The sequence below is a fragment of the Kogia breviceps genome, chromosome 6, assembly GCF_026419965.1.
Source record: "Kogia breviceps isolate mKogBre1 chromosome 6, mKogBre1 haplotype 1, whole genome shotgun sequence".
In the NCBI taxonomy this organism is placed as follows: Eukaryota; Metazoa; Chordata; class Mammalia; order Artiodactyla; family Physeteridae; genus Kogia; species Kogia breviceps.
The window spans coordinates 63,257,336-63,280,628 of NC_081315.1; the positions used below are offsets into that span (position 1 = coordinate 63,257,336).

General features: G+C 40.6%; 1 protein-coding gene across 3 annotated transcripts in view; it reads right to left on the bottom strand.

The window, feature by feature from the left end:
- SCD5 (stearoyl-CoA desaturase 5) overlaps positions 1–23,293 on the bottom strand; it is a 155,216-nt gene that overhangs the window by 15,243 nt on the left and 116,680 nt on the right. Inside the window, exons 4-5 of one of the 3 annotated variants that reach the window (XM_059066997.2) lie at positions 20,480–20,486; positions 17,929–18,060 (exon numbers count right to left, since the gene is read on the bottom strand). The exons of the other annotated variants lie outside the window; for them this stretch is intronic. Of the exons in view, the coding sequence (XP_058922980.1) occupies positions 17,929–18,060; positions 20,480–20,486 (139 nt within the window). Of the gene's footprint in view, positions 1–17,928; positions 18,061–20,479; positions 20,487–23,293 lie in introns of those variants that run through there. 3 annotated transcript variants of the gene reach the window in all.

Sequence of the window (23,293 nt, forward strand, 5' to 3'; positions counted from 1 at the left end):
TATGCAGGATAGGATGACTAAAATGAACTACTACAATCATTTACAAAATAATTTTTAAACAAAGTCACTGCATGTCCACTTTCTCTCTTAAAACTTCACACTTAAAACTGCATTCCACTTTGACTCTATCTGAGATAAACTGAGCATCACAGGAGAAAACATAACCCCTTTCCCTAATCTGGGATCCATGAAGTTGTATGCAAATTCCCATTTTTCTGGGGTTCAAAGTCCATAGCTTTCATCAAATTCTCAAAGAGATAGTCAATTCCCAAAGGAATGACAGCCCAATATATTAGTAAGGTAACTACTTTTCTCTTTGATGATGCTGTTGTTTAACTTTGATTTTCTCTGTTTCCTTTAGGATCTGGCCTAAGATTTAAGTAACAAAAATGTAATTCAATTTAAAGGGTGGTGCTTCTATTTTTTTTAGAGAGTGGTCCTTTTTATTTTTATTTTTAAAAAATATTTATTTATTTATTTTTGGCTGCGTTGGGTCTTTGTTGCTGCACGTGGGCTTTCTCTGGTTGCGGCGAGCAGGGGCTACCCTTTGTTGCGGTGCACGGGCTTCTCATTACAGTGTCTTCTCTTGTTGCGGAGCGTGGGCTCTAGGCGCACAGGCTTCAGTAGTTGTAGCATGTGGGCTCAGTAGTTGTGGCTCGTGGGCTCTAGAGCTCAGGTTCAGTAGTTGTGGCTCACGGGCTTAGTTGGTTCGCAGCCTGTAGGATCTTCCCGGACAAGGGCTCAAACCCGTGTCTCCTGCATTGGCAGGCAGATTCTTAACCACTCTGACACCAGGGAAATCCCTGAAGTGGTCCTTTTAAAAATGAGATTGTCCTCCCTTTTCTTAGCAGTAAAAATTCTAAAAGAATTAGTGACAGTAGATAGCAGTGTGTGCACGTGTAGATAGCAGTGTGTGTGTGTGTGTGTGTGTGTGCGCTCACATGTGGATCCTGTGCTGAAAGGACAATCACCAAGCGACGGACTACAACCCTCCTCCCTTACCCAAGGGAGCAAGTTTAATTCCCAAACTCTATCAATGATAAGCTACTCACCAGCAGCCAGTCTCTGGGCAGGAAAGGAGCCAGTGGAGTCATTTTGGTCACTTTCATAATCAATATGAACTGCTGCAGCTGAATTGATCAGGTAGGTTGACCATTTTCCTTGTTGAGGGCAAAAATGAACAGGCTGACCTAACACAGTTTCTTCATTTCACAGGTAAGGTGAATGGCCTTTGTGCACAATGCGTGTTTTGTAGCCCATGGGTTCCATTCCTAAATTCAAGCTGCACTGTCTTTCCAAAGCTCCCCAGGCCTTCAAGACTGATTTCCTTCAGAAAGCCTAACCTGATACATCTCCTCTCACCTGTTTTTATTGCATTATTCAACATCCCTTCAGTACAACTGTGTTGTCAAGACTCAAGAAGAGAACCATTTTAGACAGCTGAGTTTTCCGGCTAGCTGAGAGTACAAATGTTCAATTACCCCAACTTTCTTTTAAATTGTGTGTGGCAAAGGAAAAGATGGACACATTTCATTGAATCAAAATGGAAATTTCTGCATGAAAGGGGTCAGAAGGTACACATTTCCAGTTACAAAATGAATAAGTCCTGGGGAGGTAATATACTGAATGGTGACGGTAGTTAATAATACTGTGTTGTGTACCTGTGTTGCATACTTGAGAGTACCTAGGAGAATGGATCCTGAAAGTTCTAATCACGAGAAAAAGATTTGTAACTATGTATGATGATGCATGTTAACTGGACTTTTTGCAGTGATCATTTTGTAATATTTACAAATATTGAACCATTATGTTGTACACCTGAAACTAATATAATGTGTCAATTATATCCCATTAAAAACAATGGAAATTTCTGTGTGCCAAATAAATAAATAGTATGTGGAAATCATTACCCATTTTTGGTCCTTCTTAATCAGAGTTTATGGAAATAACTTGACTTTCCATGATGGTGATGAGTGTCTTAGCCTGGGTTTCTTGAAAAAAAGGCTTAAGGCAGAAGGTTTTATGATATTATTTTATAAAGAGGGCTGAGTCCCCGGGAAACAGAATGTGGAAAGTAGGGAAGGTCGGGGGGCCGATAGGAGAGTCTGTTACTCAGCTGGCTCCGGCTTGATCCCTCACACTGGTGGGGCCATCTTCCAAGAGGCCATTTGGGTGATGGAGCCTCAGAATATTGCCTCTGGGAGGAGGAAGGGGAGAGTGAATCTACCAGCTCCCCTCTGCACTGCCCGCATCCACACCACTACTGCACACAAACTTCGGGATTGTGAGCGTGGGTGCTGAGAGGTGTCACAGGCTCCAGCACCCACAGAGATGCCCCAAGGCAGGAGGCACAGGTGTGAGGAGGGCGCTGTCGGGATTAACCTACCTGAAACCAGTTGGAGTGCAGAGAACTGCAGAGAATGAGTGGCCACAGCCCCAGGACAGAGAGAAGGTCCAGACAGTCTGCAATGTTGCCTAACGGGTGTCTGATACAAATAAGTGTGAGCTTTAGACTCTGTTTGGCCCACAGGGTCTGTTGAGGTATGAAGAGCTCTTGGTCTTGACTAAGTGATTCACTATATGACTCAGTCACTATAAGGATTGACTTCTTATGTTTACATATTAAATTTTGCTGATTCCACTTTTATTTTCAGATACACCGATAAGCTGACACCTCTGTTAGTTTTCCCACTTTCAGTGGCTTCTGTGTCTCCTTCTAACTTGTTCCTCTTAATCTGCCAAGGGTTTGAAAACCAAAGAGCTGAACTTTTTTTTTGTTTTATAATGATTTTATTTTTAGTGTTTTAATTTTTTTTATTGGAGTAAAATTGTTTTACAATGTTGTGTTAGTTTCTGCTGTACAATCAAGTGAGTCAGCTATGTGTATACCTATATCCCCTCCCTCTTGGGCCTCCCTCCCATCCCCCACCCCATCCTGCCCATCTAGGTCATCACAGAGCACCCTGCTGAGCTCCCTGTGCTATATAGCAGGTCCCCACTAGCTATCTATTTTTACACATGGTAGTGTATTTATGTCAAACTTAATCTTCCAATTCGTCCCACCCTCCCCTTCCCCCACTGTGTCCACATGTCCATTCTCAACGTCTATGTCTCTATTCCTGCCCTACAAATAGGTTTATCTGCATCATTTTTCTAGATTCCACATATATGCATTAATAGGATATTTGTTTTTCTCTTTCTGGCTTACTTCACTCTGTATGACAGACTCTGGGTCCATCCACATCTCTACAAACGACCCAATTTCATTCCTTTATATGGCTGAGTAATATTCCATTGTATATATGTGCTGCATCTTCTTTATCCATTCATCTATCGATGGACATTTAGGTTATTTCCATGGCCTGGCTATTGTAAATAGTGCTGCAATGAACATTGGGGTACATGTGTCCTTTTGAATTATGGTTTTCTCAGGGCATACGCCCAGTAGTGGGATTGCTGGGTCATATGATAGTTCTATTTGTAGTTTTTTAAGGAACCTCCATACTGTTCTCCATAGTCGCTGTATCAATTTACATTCCCACCAAGAGTGCAAGAGGGTTCCCTTTTCTCCACACCCTCTCCAGTATTTATTGTTTGTAGATTTTTTGGTGATGGCCATTCTGACCGGTGTGAGGTGATACCTCATTGTAGTTTTGATTTGCATTTCTCTAATAATTAGTGATGTTGAACATCTTTTCATGTGCCTCTTGGCCATCTGTATGTTTTCTTTGGTGAAATGTCTATTTAGGTCTGCCACCCACTTTTTAATTGGGTTGTTTGTTTTTTTGATATTGAGCTCCATGAGCTGTTTGTATATTTTGGAGATTTTATTAGTTGCTTCATTTGCAAATATTTTCTCCCATTTTGAGGGTTGTCTTTTCATCTTGTTTATGGTTTCCTTTGTTGTGCAAAAGCTTTTAAGTTTAATTAAGTCCCATTTGTTTATTTTTGTTTTTATTTCTGTTACTCTAGGAGCTGGGTCAAAAAAGATCTTGCTGTGGTTTATGTCAAAGAGTGTTTTTCCTATGTTCTCCTCTAAATGTTTTACAGTGTCAGGTCTTACATTTAAGTCTTTAATCCATTTTCAGTTTATTTTTGTGTGGTGTTAGGAAGTGTTCTAATTTCATTCTTTTACATGTAGCTGTCCAGTTTTCCCAGCACCACTTATTAAAGAGACTGTATTTTCTCCATTGTATGTTCTTGCCTCCTTTGTCATAAATTAGGTGCCCGTATGTGCATGGGTTTACCCCTGGGCATTCTATCCTGTACCATTGATCTATATTTCTGTTTTTGTGCTAGTACCATACTGTCTTGATTACTGTAGCTTTGTGGTATAGTCTGAAGTCGGGGAGCCTGATTTTTCCAACTTCATTTTTCTTTCTCAAGATTGCTTTGGTTATTCGGGGTCTTTTGTGTTTCCATACGAAGTGTAAGATTTTTTGTTCTAATTCTGTGAAGAATGCCATTGGTAGTTTGATAGGGATTGCATTGAATCTATAATAAAGGCCATGTAGGACAAACCCACAGCAAACATCATACTCAATGGTGAAAAACTGAAACCATTTCCACTAAGATCATGAACGAGACAAGGTTGCCCATTCTCACCACTCTTATTCAACATAGTTTTGGAAGTCCTAGCCATGGCAATCGGAGAAGGAAAAGAAATAAAATGAATACAAATTGGAGAGAAGAAGTAAAACTGTCACTGTTTGCAGATGACATGATTCTATACATAGAGTATCCTAAAGATGCCACCAGATAACTACTAGATCTAATCAGTGAATTTGGGAAGGTTGCAGGATACAAAATTAATGCACAGAAATCTCTGGCATTCCTATACACCAACAACAAAAAATCAGAAAGAGAAATTAAGGAAACAATCCCATTTACCATCACAACAAAAAGAACAAAATACTTAGGAATAAACCTACCTAAGAAGGCAAAGGACTTGCACTTAGAAAACTATAAAACACTGATAAAAGAAATCAAAGATGATATGAACAGATGGAGAAATATACCATGTTCTTGGATTGGAAGAATCAATATTGTGAAAATGGCTATACTACCTAGAGAGCTGAGCTTGAATTTGTGTGCAGATGAAGTACACACAGGCTCTGAGTGAAAGCTGAAGGGGGGGCCTCTGGGCTGAGACTCAAAATGCAGAATTATTAGGAGTATGACATTTATTCAAAGATCTCTCTCTATGGAGGTAGAGGGGGAACACATACTTTGGAGGTTAGAGGATTCCATGCAATAAGGTGAATCTGTCACTGAGCATCTACCATGATGATTCTCTTTGTTTATTCACAGGTTCTTGACTTTATTCCAGTTATATGAAATGATGGGATCTCTGAGTTTCAGATAAGTGAGACTCTACCATATTTAGTTTTCACTACACTATGTGTATTTGAACTTAATGATATTGTTATGCTGCCTGTGATTTACTTGAAGATACTTCAGCATAAACAGTGTGAGATAGGGGTGCGTGTGTGTGTGTGTGTGTATGTGTGTGTGTGTGTGTTTTCCTCTTCACCCAAGGGGAAGTCAATTAACATCTGAAGTACCTTCATCAGGAATCCACTCTTCAGGCATGTTTAGTTAGCGTTTGACAAACTCTAATAGTTCATAAATCAGAGGTCTGTTACAGGCTTCAGTTATTTTTATCTCCAAGCAGCCCTAAAGAGTTTGTAATTAGGATAAGGGAAATAAATTTTCACTGGTAAAATAAGTGGTCGAAATATGTGGATTGGCTAGAAATACTATACAAGTACCTCCCAGCAGGATAAATTCTTCCGAGTGGCATCACCTGAGGCTTTGCTCCATCCTGTGCACAGCCATTGACAGAATTCTGTTGCTGGATTCTGACAGGAAGGTGATACTACTGAATCATGCCTTCCACACAAGGGGTTTGTTGGGGTATCCAGAAGGGCAGGAGTCAGGGCTTCATCAAGCTTATAGATGTGGTGCATGGCTATTTTTGTCCCTAATTGTGGTAGAATTTGGTCTGATGTGGGATTCTGTTGTAGGGAAGACCCATCGCTTTCCTCCTCCTCTCACACTGAAGTTGGCCAAAGTCAGTTCCCAGCAGACATGGCCAAATGGGTCTCCTGTTGCACCATCTATGTTTTTGTAGTCCTCTCACTGTACCTTTGAGGGTCAGAGGCACCACGGGCACTGGAGAAGATTACTGCTGGTGTGATGAGGCTGTGCGTGAATGGGCAGTGCTGCTCATGGCACTTCCCTACCTCTCCCTGGGAGGTGGGAATCCAGGCTGCTGAATCATACTTTGAGGGAGTGGAGTGCCACTAGGGCTGGTGGTGGTGTCCATGTATCACTTACTTCAGCAACTGAGCGTTAGAGCATCATACAGAAATCATCACCCCTGAAGCTGGTTCTCAGCTGTAGGTTGTCCAGGACTCTCTATAACCAGAGAGCAAACACAATCCTCAGTTCCAAAAGTATTTAGGGAGGATGTTAGATGTTTCTCTAGTCTCAATAAATAGAGAGATGAATAGGACATAGTCACAGTCCTCAAGGAGCTTATGGTCAAATGAGAGAGCTATACAAGTGGGTCATTTTAATATAACATGATAAGCAAAAAAGGGAAATAAACCCATGATTCTACAGACTTGCTGAGAAGGGGCACTTAGCTCACCCTAGGACAACACTTTGGCCTCAGGACCCTATTACATTTTAAAAATATTATTGAGAACTCCAAAGAGCTTTTGTTTATGTGGTTTATATCTATTAACATTTACTATAAGGGAAATTAAAACTGAGAAATGTCTTCTTACTTCAGTAAATATTAATATATGTCAACAATGTAATGTTACATATAAAATATTACATATAAAATATATAAATGTATTTGCTAATGTCATAAAATAAATATTCAATTGATCAGTTCATTAAAATAACAATAATAAGCATATTACATGTTAACATAAATAACATATTTTGATGAAAATTAACTATTTTCCAAAACAGAAAAAAAGTTTTGGTGTGAGGAATGTCCTCATTTTACATAATCACAAATCTCTTTAATGTCTGGCTTAACAGAGGCAGGTGGATTGACACATCTGCTTCTGCAATCAGTCTGCTGCAATATATTGCTTTGGTTGACATCTCTGAAGAAAATCTGCCTCATACACCTGTGCACTTGGAAAGGGGGAACCTCACAGAACCCCAAAAAGGTAAGAGCTTAGATGCTACTTATAAAACTTACATGCTTGGGGACCTCCCACCCAGAGGAACCTTGAACTGCTGACCTCAGCTCCTTGGAGGTAAGTTTTGAAGAATGAGTAAGAGTTGTTGAGGTGAAAAACATGACAAGACAAGAACATTCTAGGTCTCTACTTCTCAAACAAACACTGTGCATCCAAATCACTTGGGATCTGGGGATGGGGCATATCTTATCCTGCATTTCTAACAAGCTCCCAGGAGATATTGATGCTGCTGATCCCAGAAACCACAGTTTGAGTAGCAAAGATCTAAGCCAGAGAAAAAGCAGGAGCAAAGGCACAGTGTCAAGATCGGTTCAAGATGGCAGAGTAGAAGGATGTGCGCTCACTCCCTCTTGTGGGACCACCGGAATCACAACTAACTGCTGAACAATCATCGAAAGGAAGACAATGGAACTCACCAAAAAAGATACCCCACATCCAAAGACAAAGGAGACGCCACAACGAGACAGTAAGAGGGGCACAATCACAATAAAATCAAATCCCATAACTGCTGCGTGGGTGACTCACAACTGCAGAATACTTATACCACAGATGTCCACCCACTGGAGTGAAGGTTCTTAGCCCCACGTCAGGCTTCCCAACCTGGGGTCCGGCAACGGGAGGAGGAATTCCTAGAGAATCAGACTTTGAAGGCTAGTGGGACTTGATTGCAGGACTTCAACAGGACTGGGGAAACAGAAATTCCACTCTTGGAGAGCACACACAAAGCAGTGTGCACATCGGGACCCAGGGGAAGGAGAAGTGACCCCATAGGAGACTGAACCAAACCTACCTGCTAGTGTCAGAGGGTCTCCTGCAGAGGCAGGGGGTGGGTGTGGCTCACTGTGGGGACAAGGACACTGGCAGCAGAAGTTCTGGGAAGCACTCCTTAGCGTAAGCCCTCCCAGAGTCCACCATTAGTCCCACCAAAGAGCCGGGTGGGCTCCAGTGTTCGGTCGCCTCAGGCCAAACAAGCAACAGGGAGGGAACCCAGCCCCAACCATCAGCAGACAAGAGGATTAAAGTTTTACTGAGATCTTCCCACCAGAGCAACAGCCAGCTCTACCCATCACCAGTCCCTCCCATCAGGAAACTTGCACAAACCTCTTAGATAGCTTCATCCACCAGAGGACAGACAGCAGAAGCAAGAAGAACTACAATCCTGCAGCCTGTGGAACAAAAACCACACTCACAGAAAGATAGACAATATGAAAAGGCAACAGGCTATGTACCAGATGAAGGAACAAGATAAAACCCCAGAATAACAACTAAATGAAGTGGAGATAGACAATCTTCCAGAAAAAGAATTCAGAATAATGATAGTGAAGATGATCCAGGACCATGGAAAAAGAATGGAGGCAAAGATCAAGAAGAGGCAAGAAATGTTTAACAAAGACCTAGAAGAATTAGAGTAAACACCTAGAAGAATTAAAGAACAAACAAACAGATATGAACAATACAATAAGTGAAATGAAAACTACACTAGAAGGAATCAATAGTAGAATAACTGAGGCAGAAGAACTGATAAGTGATCTGGAAGACAGAATGGTGGAATTCACTGCTGTGGAACAGAATAAAGAGAAAAGAATGAAAAGAGGTGAAGACAGCCTAAGAGACCTCTGGGACAATATTGAACGCAACAACACTCACATTATAGGGGTCCCAGAAGGAGAAGAGAGAGGGAGGACCTGAGAATATATTTGAAGAGATTATCGTTGAAAAATTCCCTAACATGGGAAAGAAAATAGCCACCCAAGCCCAGGAAGTGCAGAGACTCCCAGGCAGGATAAACCAAAGGAGAAACACGCTGAGACACATAGTAATCAAACTGACAAAAATTAAAGACAAAGAAAAATCATTGAAAGCAACAAGGGAAAAATGACAACATACAAAGGAACTCCCATAAGGTTAACAGCTGATTTCTCAGCAGAAACTCTACAAGCCAGAAGGGAGTGGCATTATATATTTAAAGTGATGAAAGGGAAGAGCCTACAACCAAGATTACTCTACCCAGCAAGGATATCATTCAGATTTGATGGAGAAATCAAAAGCTTTACAGACAAACAAAAGCTAAGAGAATTCAGCACCACCAAACCAGCTCGACAACAAATGCTAAAGGAAATTCGCTAAGTGGGAAACACAAGAGAAGAAAAGGACCTACAAAAACAAACCCAGAACAATTAAGAAAATGGTCATAGGAACATACATATTGACAATTACCTTAAACGTGAATGGATTAAATGATCCAACCAAAAGACACAGGCTTGCTGAATGGATACAAAAACAAGACCCATCTATATGTTGTCTACAAGAGACTCACTTCAGACCTAGGGACACATGCAGAGGGAAAGTGAGGGGATGGAAAAAGATATTCCATGCAAATGGAAATCAAAAGAAAGCTGGAGTAGCACTACTCATATCAGATAAAATAGACTTTAAAATAAAGAATATTACAAGACACAAGGAATGACACTAATGATAAAGGGATCAATCAACGAAGAAGATATAAAAATTACAAATATATATGCACTCAACATAGGAGCACCTCAACACATAAGGCAACTGCTAACAGCTATAAAAGGGGAAATCAACAGTAACACAATAATACTGGGGGACTTTAACACCTCACTTACACCAATAGACAGATCATCCAAAATGAAAATAAATATGGAAACAGAAGCTTTAAATGACACAATAGACCAGATAGATTTAATTGATATTTATAGGACATTCCATTCAAAAACAGAAGATTACACTTTCTTCTCAAGTGCACACGGAACATTCTCCAAAATAGATCACATCTTGGGTCAGAAATCAAGCCTCAGTAAACTTAAGAAAATTGAAATCATATCAATTATCTTTTCTGACCACAACGCTATGAGATTAGAAATCAACTACAGGGAAAAAAAAGTAAAAAACACAAACACATGGAGGCTAAACAATACGTTACTAAATAACCAAGAGATCACTGAAGAAATAAAAAATTACCTAGAGAGAAATTACAATGAAAACATGACGATCCAAAACCTATGGGAGGCAGCAAAAGCAGTTCTAAGAGGGAAGTTTATAGCAATACAAGCCTACCTCCAGAAACAAGAAAGATTTCAAATAAACAATCTAACCTTACACCTAAAGGAACAAAACCCAAAGTTAGTAGAAGGAAAGATATCATAAAGATCAGAGCAGGAATAAATGAAATAGAAACAAAGAAAAAAATAGCAAAGATCAATAAAACTAAAAGCTGGTTCTTTGAGAAGAAAAGCAAAATTGATTAGCTACACTTATCAAGAAAAAGAGGGAGAGGGCTCAAATCAATAAAATTAGAAATGAAAAAGGAGAAGTTACAACAGACACTGCAGAAATACAAAGCATCCTAAGAGACTAATACAGGCAATTCTATGCCAATAAAATGGACAACCTGGAAGAAATGGACAAATTTGTAGAAAGGTATAACCTTCCAACACTGAACCAGGAAGAAACAGAAAATATGAACAGACCAATCACAAGTAATGAAATTGAAACCGTGATTTAAAATCTTCCAACAAACAAAAGTCCAGGACCAGATGGCTTCACAGATGAATTCTATCAAACATTTAGAGAAGATCTAACACCCACCCTTCTCAAACTCTTCAAAAAAATTTCAGAGGAAGGAACACTCCCAAACTCATTTTATGAGGCCACCATCACCCTGATACCAAAACCAGAAAAAGATACCATACAAAAAGAAAATTACAGACCAATATCACTGATGAGTATAGTTGCAAAAATTCTCAACGAAATACTAGCAAACAGAATCCAACAACACGTTAAAAGGATCATACACCATGACCAAGTGGGATTTATTCCAGGGATGCAAGGATTCTTCAATATACGCAAATCAATCAATGTGGTACAGCATATTAACAAACTGAAGAAAAACTATATGAACATCTCAATAGATGCAGAAAAAGCTTTCAACAAAATGCAACAACCATTTATGATAAAAACTCTACAGAAAGTGGGCATAGAGGGAACCTACCTCAACATAATAAAGGCCATATATGACAAACCCACAGCAAACATCATTCTCAATGGTGAAAAACTGAAAGCATTTACTCTAAGATCAGGAACAAGACAAGGATGTCGACTCTTGCCACTATTATTCAACATAGTTTTGGAAGTCCTAGCCACGGCAATCAGAGAAGAAAAAGAATACAAATTGGAAAAGAAGAAGTAAAACTGTCACTGTTTGCAGATGACATGATACTATACATAAAGAATCCTAAAGATACAACCAGAAAACTACTAGAGCTAATCAAAGAATTTGCTAAGGTTACAGGATACAAAATTAATGCACAGAAATCTCTTGTATTCCCATACACTAATGATGAAAAAATCTGAAAGAGAAATTAAGGAAACATTCCCATTTATCATTGCAACAAAAAGAATAAAATACCTAGGAATAAACGTACCTACGGAGACCTGTATGCAGAAAACTATAAGACACTGCTGAAAGAAATTAAAGATGATACCAACAGATGGAGAGATATACCATGTTCTTGGATTGGAAGAATCAATATTGTGAAAATGACTGTACTACCTAAAGCAATCTACAGATTCAATGCAATCCCTATCAAATTACCAATGGCATTTTTTATGGAACTAGAACAAAAAATCTTAAAATTTTATGAAGACACAAAAGACCCCGAATAGCCAAAGCAGTTTTGAGGGAAAAAAACGGAGCTGGAGGAATCAGGCTCCTGGACTTCAGACTATACTACAAAGCTATAGTAATCAAGACAGTATGGTACTGGCACAAAAACAGAAATATAGATCAATGGAACAGGAAAGAAAGCCCAGAGGTTAAACCCATGCACATATGGTCAACTAATCTATGACAAAGGAGGCAAGGATATACAATGGAGAAGAGACAGTCTCTTCTGTAAGTGGTGCTGGGAAAAGTGGACAGGGACATGTAAAAGAATGAAATTAGAACACTCCCTAACACCATACACAAAAATAAAATGGATTAGATACCTGGATTAGATACCTAAATGTAAGACCGGATAGTATAAAAGTCTTAGAGGAAAACATAGGAAGAACACCCTTTGATATAAATCACAGCAAGATCTTTTTTGATCCACCTCCTAGAATAATGGAAATAAAAACAAGAATAAACAAATGGGACCTAATGAAACTTCAAAGCTTTTGCCCAGCAAAGGAAACTACAAACGAGATGAAAAGACAACCCTCAGAATGGGAGAAAATATTTGTAAAGGAATCAACGGACAAAGGATTAATCTCCAAAATATATAAACAGCTCATGCAGCTCAATATTAATAAAACTAACAACCCAATCCCCAAATGGGCAGAAGACCTAAATAGACATTTCTCCAAAGAAGATATACAGATGGCCAAGAAGCACATGGAAAGCTGCTCAACATCACTAATTATTAGAGAAATGCAAATCAAAACTACAGTGAGGTATCACCTCACACCAGTTAGAATGGGTACCATCAGAAAATCTACAAACAACAAATGCTGGAGAGGGTGTGGAGAAAAGGGAACCCTCTTGCACTGTTGGTGGGAATGTAAATTGATACAGCCACTATGGAGACCAGTGTGGAAGTTCCTTTAAAAACTAAAAATAGAATTATCATATGATCCAGCCATCCCACTGCTGGGCATATACCTGGAGAAAACCATAATTCAAAAAGACACATGCGCCCCAATGTTCATTGCAGCACTATTTACAATAGCCAGGTCATGGAAGCAACCTAAATGCCCATCAACAGAAGAATAGATAAAGAAGATGTGGTACATAGATACAATGGAATATTACTCAGCCATAAAAAGAAACAAAATTGGTTCATTTGTAGAGACGTGGATAGATCTAGAGACTGTCATACAGAGTGAAGTAAGTCAGAAAGAGAAAAACAAATATCGTATATTAATGCATATATGTGGAAACTAGAAAAATGGTACAGATGAACCAGTTTGCAGGGCAGAAATTGAGACACAGATGTAGAGAACAAATGTATGGACACCAAGAGGGGAAAGTGGTGGGGGGTTGGAGGGGGGTGGTGTGATGAATTGAGAGATTGGGATTGACATGTATACACTGATGTGTATAAAATGGATAACTAATAAGAACCTGCTGTATAAAAAAATAAATAAAATTCAAAAATTCAAAAAATATATATATAGTGACATTAAAAAAAAAAAAAGGCACAGTGTCAGGAAACAGCCTGAAGTGTGAGGAAACAGCATGATTGGAAAGCCTGGTACAAGGCAGGAAGTTCCAAGAGATACGGGAGGCAGGCTCGGTCACGGAGATGACAGTTGTAACTTTTCCCACGTGGAAGCCATGAAAGGTTTTAAGCAGGAGACAAGTCTGGCTCACATGGACACAATTTCTTATTGTGAATAACTCAGAACTGCAATAAATAGAAAACATACGAGCAGAGTAAGCAGGCAATAGGATGAAGTGGAGGAGGAAGAAAGATAATATTCTCTGTGAATATCATTACAACAGAGTTTAGAGGAAAGAGCACGTGCTTTGGATTAGCACTGAGTTTGTCTAAATTCTAGCTTTGCCATTTTCAAAATGTTACTGAGTCAACTTCTCAGAGCTTCAGATCCCAACACATGTAAAGAGATATGAATTACATGCACAGATAATGAGTCTGGAGCATAGTAGGTACTCAATACACTGAAATCAATATGTTAAAGAATGTTATAGAGGGACTTCCCTGGATGTCCAGTGGTTAAGACTTCACGCTCCCAATGCAGGGGGCCGGGGTTCAATCCCTGGTAGGGAACTAGATCCCACATGCTACAACTAAAGATCCCATGTGCTGCAACTAAGACCTGGCACAGCCAAATAAATTAAAAATTAAAAAAGAATGTTATAAGGCCTCCCTGGTGGCGCAGTGGTTGAGAGTCCGCCTGCCGATGCAGGGGACGCGGGTTCGTGCCCCGGTCCAGGAGGATCCCACGTGCCGCGGAGCGGCTGGGCCCGTGGGCCGTGGCCGCTGGGCTTGCGCGTCCGGAGCCTGTGCTCCGCGGCGGGAGAGGCCACAGCAGTGAGAGGCCCGCGTACCGCAAAAAAAAAAAAAAAAAAAGAATGTTATAGAGATGATTTAAAAAATAACAACTGGCAGCTATTGTTGTTATCCTCAGATTAGATGTAAGCTTGAAACAAGACAATTGAGCCTAAGAATTTTGTTTTTTCAAGAGCAAAATGATTCAGAATGAATACCAGAGGGGAATCACCTAAAAGTTTTTTCTACTTACGTGCCAAGCAGTGAGTGTCAGCCCACAGTTCTCCTCAATAATGGAGGAGGAGGGACACGTTAGATGATGATGACAGTTGGAAGAAAAGGACCTCAGGCCCCATGTTAATTATTCAATACAACTTGGCACCCAAGCTTTCAATACGAAATTTAAAGGGTTTAAATCTTAGATTTTTTCCCCTTGTCATTTCCTGGTAGTTATGCAGATAATAATGAGCAAAACACAAAGGGCACAGAGGGAAAAAAATTATGCATATTAAATACAGCCATCACAGTTCTAAAAATCTCTCTCTGCCTAAGCACCCCGACTAGAAGGTCTTTCTAGTCCTTTTTCTCTTGGCCTGAAGGATCCAGAAATTCCCTCCCCACCGCCTGGGATTCTGAGACTCTTAATATCTCCTTCTGGTCTTGAAGTGTTAGTTACTGCAGTCACATACGATGTGCTGCTTTCTCACTCCATTAGAGCAAGTATTGGCTCTCTGATTGTAAATGGCAGTTTTCATCATCCTAAAAACACAGATTCTTAGTTGGGCAGAATTTGAAAGCCTATTTACTTACCTTGAAAAAAATACATATGCGGGGTTTGTCTAAATCTCCTGATAGTTGGGACATCTGAGTAATTGTTTTTCTCTACTTTGAAATGAAAGGCAAAATAAGAGCAGGTTTATGAGAGAAGACCATATGTCAGAAGAGACAGCACACTTCAGCGGAGTCAACGAGCATGCTTGGACAAATCACATTATCTCAGGTAAGAGTCTTTGTAACTGTGTGACAGATTTGTTATTGTTTTACATGAAAATAAGCAGTGTGAGGAGAAATAAGTGACTTGGGCAGGGAGACAGTTCAAAGCCGATCCCTGACAAGGATTTCCTCCGCCGGTGGATGGGCTGACAGTGATTTCTTTGGTCTTTCTTTCCCTGGGAATTCATACTTTTTGATCTTTGTGATTTCAGTATTTTACATGAAGAATTTAGCTCTTAGGGACTTGCCTGGCTGTCCAGTGGTTAGGACTCTGTGCTTCCACTGCTGGGTGCCTGGGTTCCATCCCTGGTGGTCAGATCCCACAAGACACCCTTTGCCATGAGGTATACTTCCCAGGCAGGGAGGATTAGCCTGTGTTCTCATTCATTCATTCGACTCATTCATTCATTTTAAAATGTTCTGAATCCATGAAAGCCTTTCTTTAAGGAAAGCAAGGAGGGAAGGAGGGTGAATTTTTGATTTCTAAGGCTGAGGAAGCCACCCATCCCGAAGGTGGCTCTGGGCTGGAGCCCTCTGTCTCCAGCCAGCATGCCTTTGGGCAACAACCTTGACATCCTCTTCAGGTGTGGGCCCCAGAGGCGTTTTGCAAAAAAGGCCAGGCAACTTGACAGTTCCAGCCATTGACCTGGGAGGTCTATAGGGAGGTAAGTTAAGGTCTGGGCATCCACTCCCTGTCCCTGGGATACAAATTCAGTGATGCTTTAAACAATAACAACAAAAATTATAGAATGTCTAGGAATGAACTGAACAAGAAACACACAAGATCTATATGTAGAAAACTATAAACACTCACTGAAGTAGGTGGTGACAAAGGGATAGACTCTGTTCCTGGAGAATGGGAGCATCAGGAGAAGGCCCTCACCCTGCCAGTTATAAGGAACCAACACTTCCATGCAGACTTCAAGGATCTCATTCTTTCTGCCCTCCTTTATCGTGAATTCCCTCATCTCTTAATATAATCATCTACCACAGTGTTACTTTCATATATGGACTTGGAGGTCTCTGGCTATTTTATGAGTATGTATCTTCCCAATTAAATGATACGATAAATAAAAGCAAGGACTATCTCTATTTAAAACTTTTCCATTTAAGGAAGTTTGCGGGTATGAACAAAGCAGGGTGGGAAGGGCATCGACTGCCCACCACCAGCAGCTGTATCAGCGGCCAGAGCAATCACTCTGCCACACCTTGTTCATTAGTTGGGGGTATGTTGTTAGCTGGGCTCATGCTCCGTTCTGTGATATTCTGTGAACATCAGTAACACCCTCGGTTTGAAAAGTGTAACAGGAGTGAGTATCTTTAAGATGCTGCAAAAAAAGAGACACACAATTATGATGGAAACAAAAGTAGAAATGATCTTTCAAAACTGAAAGTGGTGAGAGGAGGCCAAATGTTGCAGAGGGCTTGTGGCAGAGCAGGAAAAATTCTTGAAGCCAAAGACTGAACAGTGATCAAAAAGGAAAGAACAAGGATTGGTGAAATGGAAAAAGGCAACTATTAGAGGTTGGGCTAAATGTTAGCAGCAATAAACAGTGTCCTTTGGCCTAAGCTTTGTTAATTCTGGTGAAGGCCAGGAGTTTATGAGTGAACTTGAGCTTAAGCATGCTGAAAGCTGTTGATGAGTTTGCTGGAAGACAAGGGGGGCTCCATAGGTCAGGGACCATCCAAATCAGCAAAACATCAAATGGCTGGACAGGTGTGGCAAACAAAGGTACTATAGACATAGGAGTTCCACATTGGGGGGAAAATGTTGAAAAGAATGTAAGGAAGAGAAGTATTCTGGTTTTAAAGCTTTGAGGGAGGGGCCCACTTATGTTTTTATTTCTGGAGATGTAGCTAGAGACTGGCAGCTCAAACCTCACTCAGTCACTTTGGACTTATGAGAAAATGGGATATACAAATAGGTTTCTAGAACTTAAGGTCTTCATAAATGGAATGGCTTCATAGTGTGCTGTATGTGTAGTTAATTACACAAATATTTACTGCACATCTCCTCTGTGATGAACACTTTCACATAAATTAACTAATTTATTCACCCAATAACTTTGTCAGGTAGATATCACCACCATCACCATTTTATGGTTGTGGAAACAGAATCTCAGAGAATGGCAAAGGTGGGATCTTTTGATTCCAAGACTATATTTTACCTCTCTATTCCTACCTCCTTGTGTTGAATGAATGAATGAATGAATGAATGAATAACCCAGTGCTAACATAGATCATAATTCTGCCTATGTTTCACACAGTTAAAAATGGCTTGAGGGCTTCCCTGGTGGCGCAGTGGTTGAGAATCCGCCTGCCGATGCAGGGGATACGGGTTCGTGCCCCGGTCCGGGAAGATCCCACATGCCGCGGAGCGGCTGGGCCCGTGAGCCATGGCCGCTGAGCCTGCGCGTCCGGAGCCTGTGCTCCGCAACGGGAGAGGCCACAACAGTGAGAGGCCCGCATACCACAAAAAAAAAAAAAAAAAAAAAAAAAGGCTTGGTTTCTCAATGCATGTCTGTTGTTTTATATAATGTCGTCAATACATATAATACCTATAATATCACCATTGTTACTTTATGTAATATCACAAGTCCCACTGTTGTGTGTCTCTCTTCTGACCTTCAAAATACTTCCAGGGATATAGGAGGGGCATGGGGCATCTAGAAGCACTGTTTGGAGTGGTTTCAATGAGTACATAACAAAGCCAAACAGCACACCATGTGAGGGTTACTTTTCAATATGCATCCTTGATGCAACTCACAAATCACCTGTAGTGCAGCGTCGTGGTTGAGAGCCCTTCCTTGTCTCTGGACATCCTTTGTACCGATAAAGAATAGAGAAAATGGCTGAGAGTTCAACTCAGATTTGTTCAGCAGGGGTTTAATTTCTCCAGTGCTCCTGTGTAAACTGTGTCAATAGCATAACCTCATATCTCTCTACCTAATCACTCGATGACACATTTAATAGGATATAACATGGTGAGATGGGGACTTAGGAATTAGAATAAATTATGTCAAAGGAAAAGCTCCCTGGTAGCTCTGACATGACAGACTCTATAATGACTAATCTAAATATTCATTTTGGGTAATGGAACAGCTACCAACAAATTCATTACTTAAGGCAATATTTTCACTTCAACTGTCAACTGACAAGGGGTCTCCATAATCCATTACCATCAGCAGTTTGCATCAGTAAGAGAGAAAACATACTTGAATTTCACAAATATGTATGCATCACACTCTTTCGATCTTAAAAAGGGAGTCAGCCTCATTCAAAATTTTTACAAAATAGCTGTCACAAGAACATAAACTTTGCAAATCATTTCATGGCAAGAACTAGCAGTTGGACAGTAAGTAATGGATCTGTTTCCAGTTAACTAGTCTATTTCTTACCTCATAAATGTATTTATTTAATTTATTTATTTTTGGCTGTGTTGGGTCTTTGTTGCTGTGCGCGGGCTTTCTCTAGTTGCGGCGAGCCGGGGCTATTCTTCATTGCGGTGCACGGGCTTCTCATTGTGGTGGCTTCTCTTGTTGTGGAGCACTTTAAATATATGCACTGGTGGCTTCGGATGCCTCTTGTTTAAGCAACTTCTCCTTTGTTACTCTCTTTCTAGCTTAATATTACTCTCCAAATAAATATGGAAAGTAGCTGGAGTAATAGCTAGAGAATTGTGCATGAAGGAAAACCACTAAAATGACTATTATTATCTATGTCATAATATATCCCAGCTCAGACCACTGAGGAGAGTAAGAACAAGACATATGTAACATGCCTCATGTATTAATTTGCCTGTCTAGACATCAGATTCATTTGTGACTGTACTACCTTCTTGTTCCATGAGAGGTAACAGGATTCCGGAAAGAAAAGTAGGCTTTGTCACCTCACTTTGTCAGATATCTCTCTTCAGCAACAAAAAAAGGAAGAAGATGAAGAGATGGTATCTTTGTTATTTGGCCAAGGGTAGATTTAGAGTTATGGGGAAAATAATTGTATGTCTCTCTTAAAGGGAAATTGGCCAAAAACAAATGAACACATGTATAGCCTCACTAGTAATCAAAGATTTGCAAATTCATTATGACAATGAGTATCAAAAGCTGAGAGTTTTACATACTTTTTGACTCAGTAATTCTGACTTTAGTCAAAGGAAAGTATCATAGCTATGGTCAAAGATTTATGCACTAAGTTGTTTAGTCACAGCTTTGTTATAATAAGTTTTAAAGAGATGGAAATCCTTCATTGTTCATCAGAAATAATTATGATACATCTTCACAATAAGATACTAAGCGGGCATTAAAACTGGAAAGACTTCACAGTATTCTCTTAAGTGAAAACAGCAGATTATAAAATAAGAGGCAGAGTTCTGCTTCTATTTAGGATGTAGAAAGTCCTAAGAGAATGTTGTTTCCATCTGAATGATGAGAAAAAGCTGAGTATTTACAAAATTTTTCTTGAGCCCATCAGAGAGTGCGGTCACAAGGCAACAAGGTAAATTGAATTCCAAGGAGTGATAAGTCCATCCATGAGCTGCCTCACTTTTGGCAGAACACAAGCCAAAGAGGTGATCATCATATAAGTAGCTAAAGATTTAACACATCCTTAAAGGTCAAGTGTGGGTTAGTGTGTCAATGTGGAATAGCTTAGAGCCTCAGATACAGAGAGTTTGCACCTACTCTCATGCTCTTTTCTACAGACATCCACTAGGTGTTCACAAAAAAGTTTTGAGGCAAAGTAACAGACTGGAAAGAGGCCCCATCCACTGCACAGACATGCAGGAGGTGACATAGACATGCAGCTGCTGCTGGGAGACAAGCCAGCTTCACCTTCTTTCCCAGAGCCTTCTTTTGAAAAGCAAAAATCTTAAGCGGCTGGGGAAGGGCAGAAAACCCTCTGGCCTCTAGGACCAGACAAAAGTCCATTGCTTCTGGGAGAAGATAGAAGCAAAACTTGCTTGTCTCTGAGGGAGGAGTAGGAAACTCTCTGACCCCAGACATAAGCAAAGACTCATTGCTGCTGAGGGAAAGGTAGAAGCAAAAAACTTCTGCCCACTGGCTTATGACCGGGATACTGCACTGCTCCAAAGCAGGTCTCCTACTGTGGGGAGAGGCAGGAATGCTCAGAAAGCCTTAACCCCAAGGTTCAGGCACTCAGGGCTTGCCTAAGACTGACACAGGGCCAGAACAATAAAGAAACCCCATACCCCTACAACAAACCATGCCCAGAGAAACAAACAACAGAAGTGCTCTCCCCACTCCCCCACGCCTTGGGGACAGAGTGCAGAGAGAGATCTACTATGTGTGCAGGTGTGCAGAGACAGCTGAAAGCTGAGGGTAAAGCATAAATGCTTAGAAAATTCCTCTGGCATCCCAGGCACTCCACACATGCAGTAACAGGTGCCATCCACTGAAGTCTGTGGTGCACTGAAGGTAATCATAGCAACAACAAAACCCAAACCCAGCTCACCACCTTATTCACTGACTCTACCTCCACCATCTGCCACCCCACCACACACACAGATACCCTGAAAGAAGCATAGGTGTGCCCATACTCAAGAATAAATGATATTTACCTTAATTTGTCTGTTTTTCTAGGCATAATATATAATTAAAAATTATGAATCACACAAAAGCACAAGGAAAAAAATCATTATCAAGGCATAAAGTAATTAATAGAACCAGACTCAAAGATGACACAGATGTTGGAACTATCAGATAGGAATTTTAAGATAACTATAATTAACATATTAAAGGGATCTAATGGAAAAGATGGACAATAAGAATGAACAGATGGGAAATCTCAGCAAAGAGATAAAAGTTATAAAAGTGTCAAATGCAAATGTTGTACATAAAAAAAGTATCAGAGATGAATTTCCTTGATGGGCTTATTGGTAGAGCAGACATAGCTGAAGAATTCATGAACTTGAAGATATGCCAATAGAAATTATTCAAATTGAAATATAAAGATAAAAAGTAGTGAATTAAACTGGAGAGCACCTTCAAGAGTTGTGGAACATCAAATGGTATAACATCTTTGTAACTGGAGTCCCAGAAGAAGAAGAGGGTGAGAAAAAAAGGTCAAAAATAATTTGAAGAGATAACGACCAAGAATTTTCAAAAATTAATGAAAGATAAGTCACAGTTCCAAGAAACCCAAAGAATCTCAAGAAGGTTAGCACTGTTCCTGCTCCACTTCAAATGAAAAGAACCAAACCTCTAGGAGATTGGTTCAAGATGGTGGAGTAGAAGGACACGCTCTAACTCCCTCTTGAGAGAGCATCAGTATCACAACTAACTGCTAAACAATCATTGACAGGAAGACAATGGAACTCACCAAAAAAGATACCCCACATCCAAAGACAAAGGAGATGCCACAATGAGACAGTAGGAGGGGCACAATCACAATAAAATCAAATCCCATAACTGCTGGGGGGGGGGGTGACTCACAAACTGGAGAACACTTATACCACAGAAGTCCACCCACTGTAGTGAAGGTTCTTAGCCCCACGTCAGGCTTCCCAACCTGGGAGTCCGGCAATGGGAGGAGGAAATCATAGAGAATCAGGCGTTGAAAGCTAGTGGGATTGGATTGCAGGACTTCAACAGGACTGGGGGAAACAGAGACTCCACTCATGGAGGGCACACACAAAGTAGTGTGCGCATTGGGACCCAGGGGAAGGAGAAGTGACCCCAAAGGAGACTGAATTAGACCTACCTGCTACTGTTGGAGCATCTCCTGCAGAGGTTGGGGGTGGATGTGGCTCACCTGAGGACAAGAATTCTGGCAGCAGAAGTTCTGGGAAGTACTCCTTGGCTTGAGCCCTCCCGGAGTCCACAATTAGCCACACCAAAGAGCCAGGTAGGCGCCAGTGTTCTGTTGCCTCAGGCCAAACAACGAACAGGGAGGGAACTCAGCCCCACCCATCAGCAGACAAGAGGATTAAAGTTTTGTTACGCTCTGCCGACCAGAGAAAAAGCCATCTCCACCCACCATCAGTCCCTCCTATCAGGAAACTTGCATAAGCCTCTTAGATAGCCTCATCCACCAGAGGACAGACAGCAGAAGCAAGAAGAACTACAATCCTGCAGCCAGTGGAACAAATACCACATTCACAGAAAGATATACAAGATGAAAAGGCTGAGGGCTAAATTCTAGATGAAGGAATAAGATAAAACCCCAGAAAAACAACTAAATGAAATGGAGATAGGCAACCTTCCAGAAAAAAGAATTCAGAATAATGATATTGAAGATGATCCAGGACCTCGGAAAAAGAATGGAGGCAAAGATCGAGAAGATGCAAGAAATGTTTAACAAAGACCAAGAAGAATTAAAGAACAAACAAACAGATATGAACAATACAATAAGTGAAATGAAAACTACACTAGAAGGAATCAATAGTAGAATAACTGAGGCAGAAGAACGGATAAGTGACCTGGAGGACAGAATGGTGGAATTCACTGCTGCAGAACAGACTAAAGAAAAAAGAATGAAAAGAAATGAAGACAGCGTAAGAGACCCCTGGGACAACATTAAATGCCACAACATTCACATTATAGGGGTCCCAGAAGAAGAGAGAGAAAATAATTGAAAAGATTATAGTCAAAAACTTTGCTACATTGAAAAAGGAAATAGCCACCCAAATCCAGGAAGTGCAGAGTCCCAGGCAGGATAAACACAAGGAGAAACACGCTGAGAAACATAGTAATCAAATTGGTAAAAATTAAAGACAAAGAAAAATTATTGAAAGTAGCAAGGAAAAAATGACAAATAACATACAAGGGAACTCCCATAAGGTTAACAGCTGATTTCTCAGAAGAAACTCTACAAGCCAGAGGGAGTGGCATGACATATTTAAAGTAATGAAAGGGAAGAACCGGGCTTCCCTGGTGGCGCAGTGGTTGAGAGTCTGCCTGCCGATGCAGGGGATATGGGTTTGTGCCCCAGCCCGGGAGGATCCCACATTCTGTGGAGCGGATAGGCCTGTGAGCCATGGCCACTGAGCCTGCGCGTCCGGAGCCACAACAGGAGAGGCCACAACAGTGAGAGGCCCAT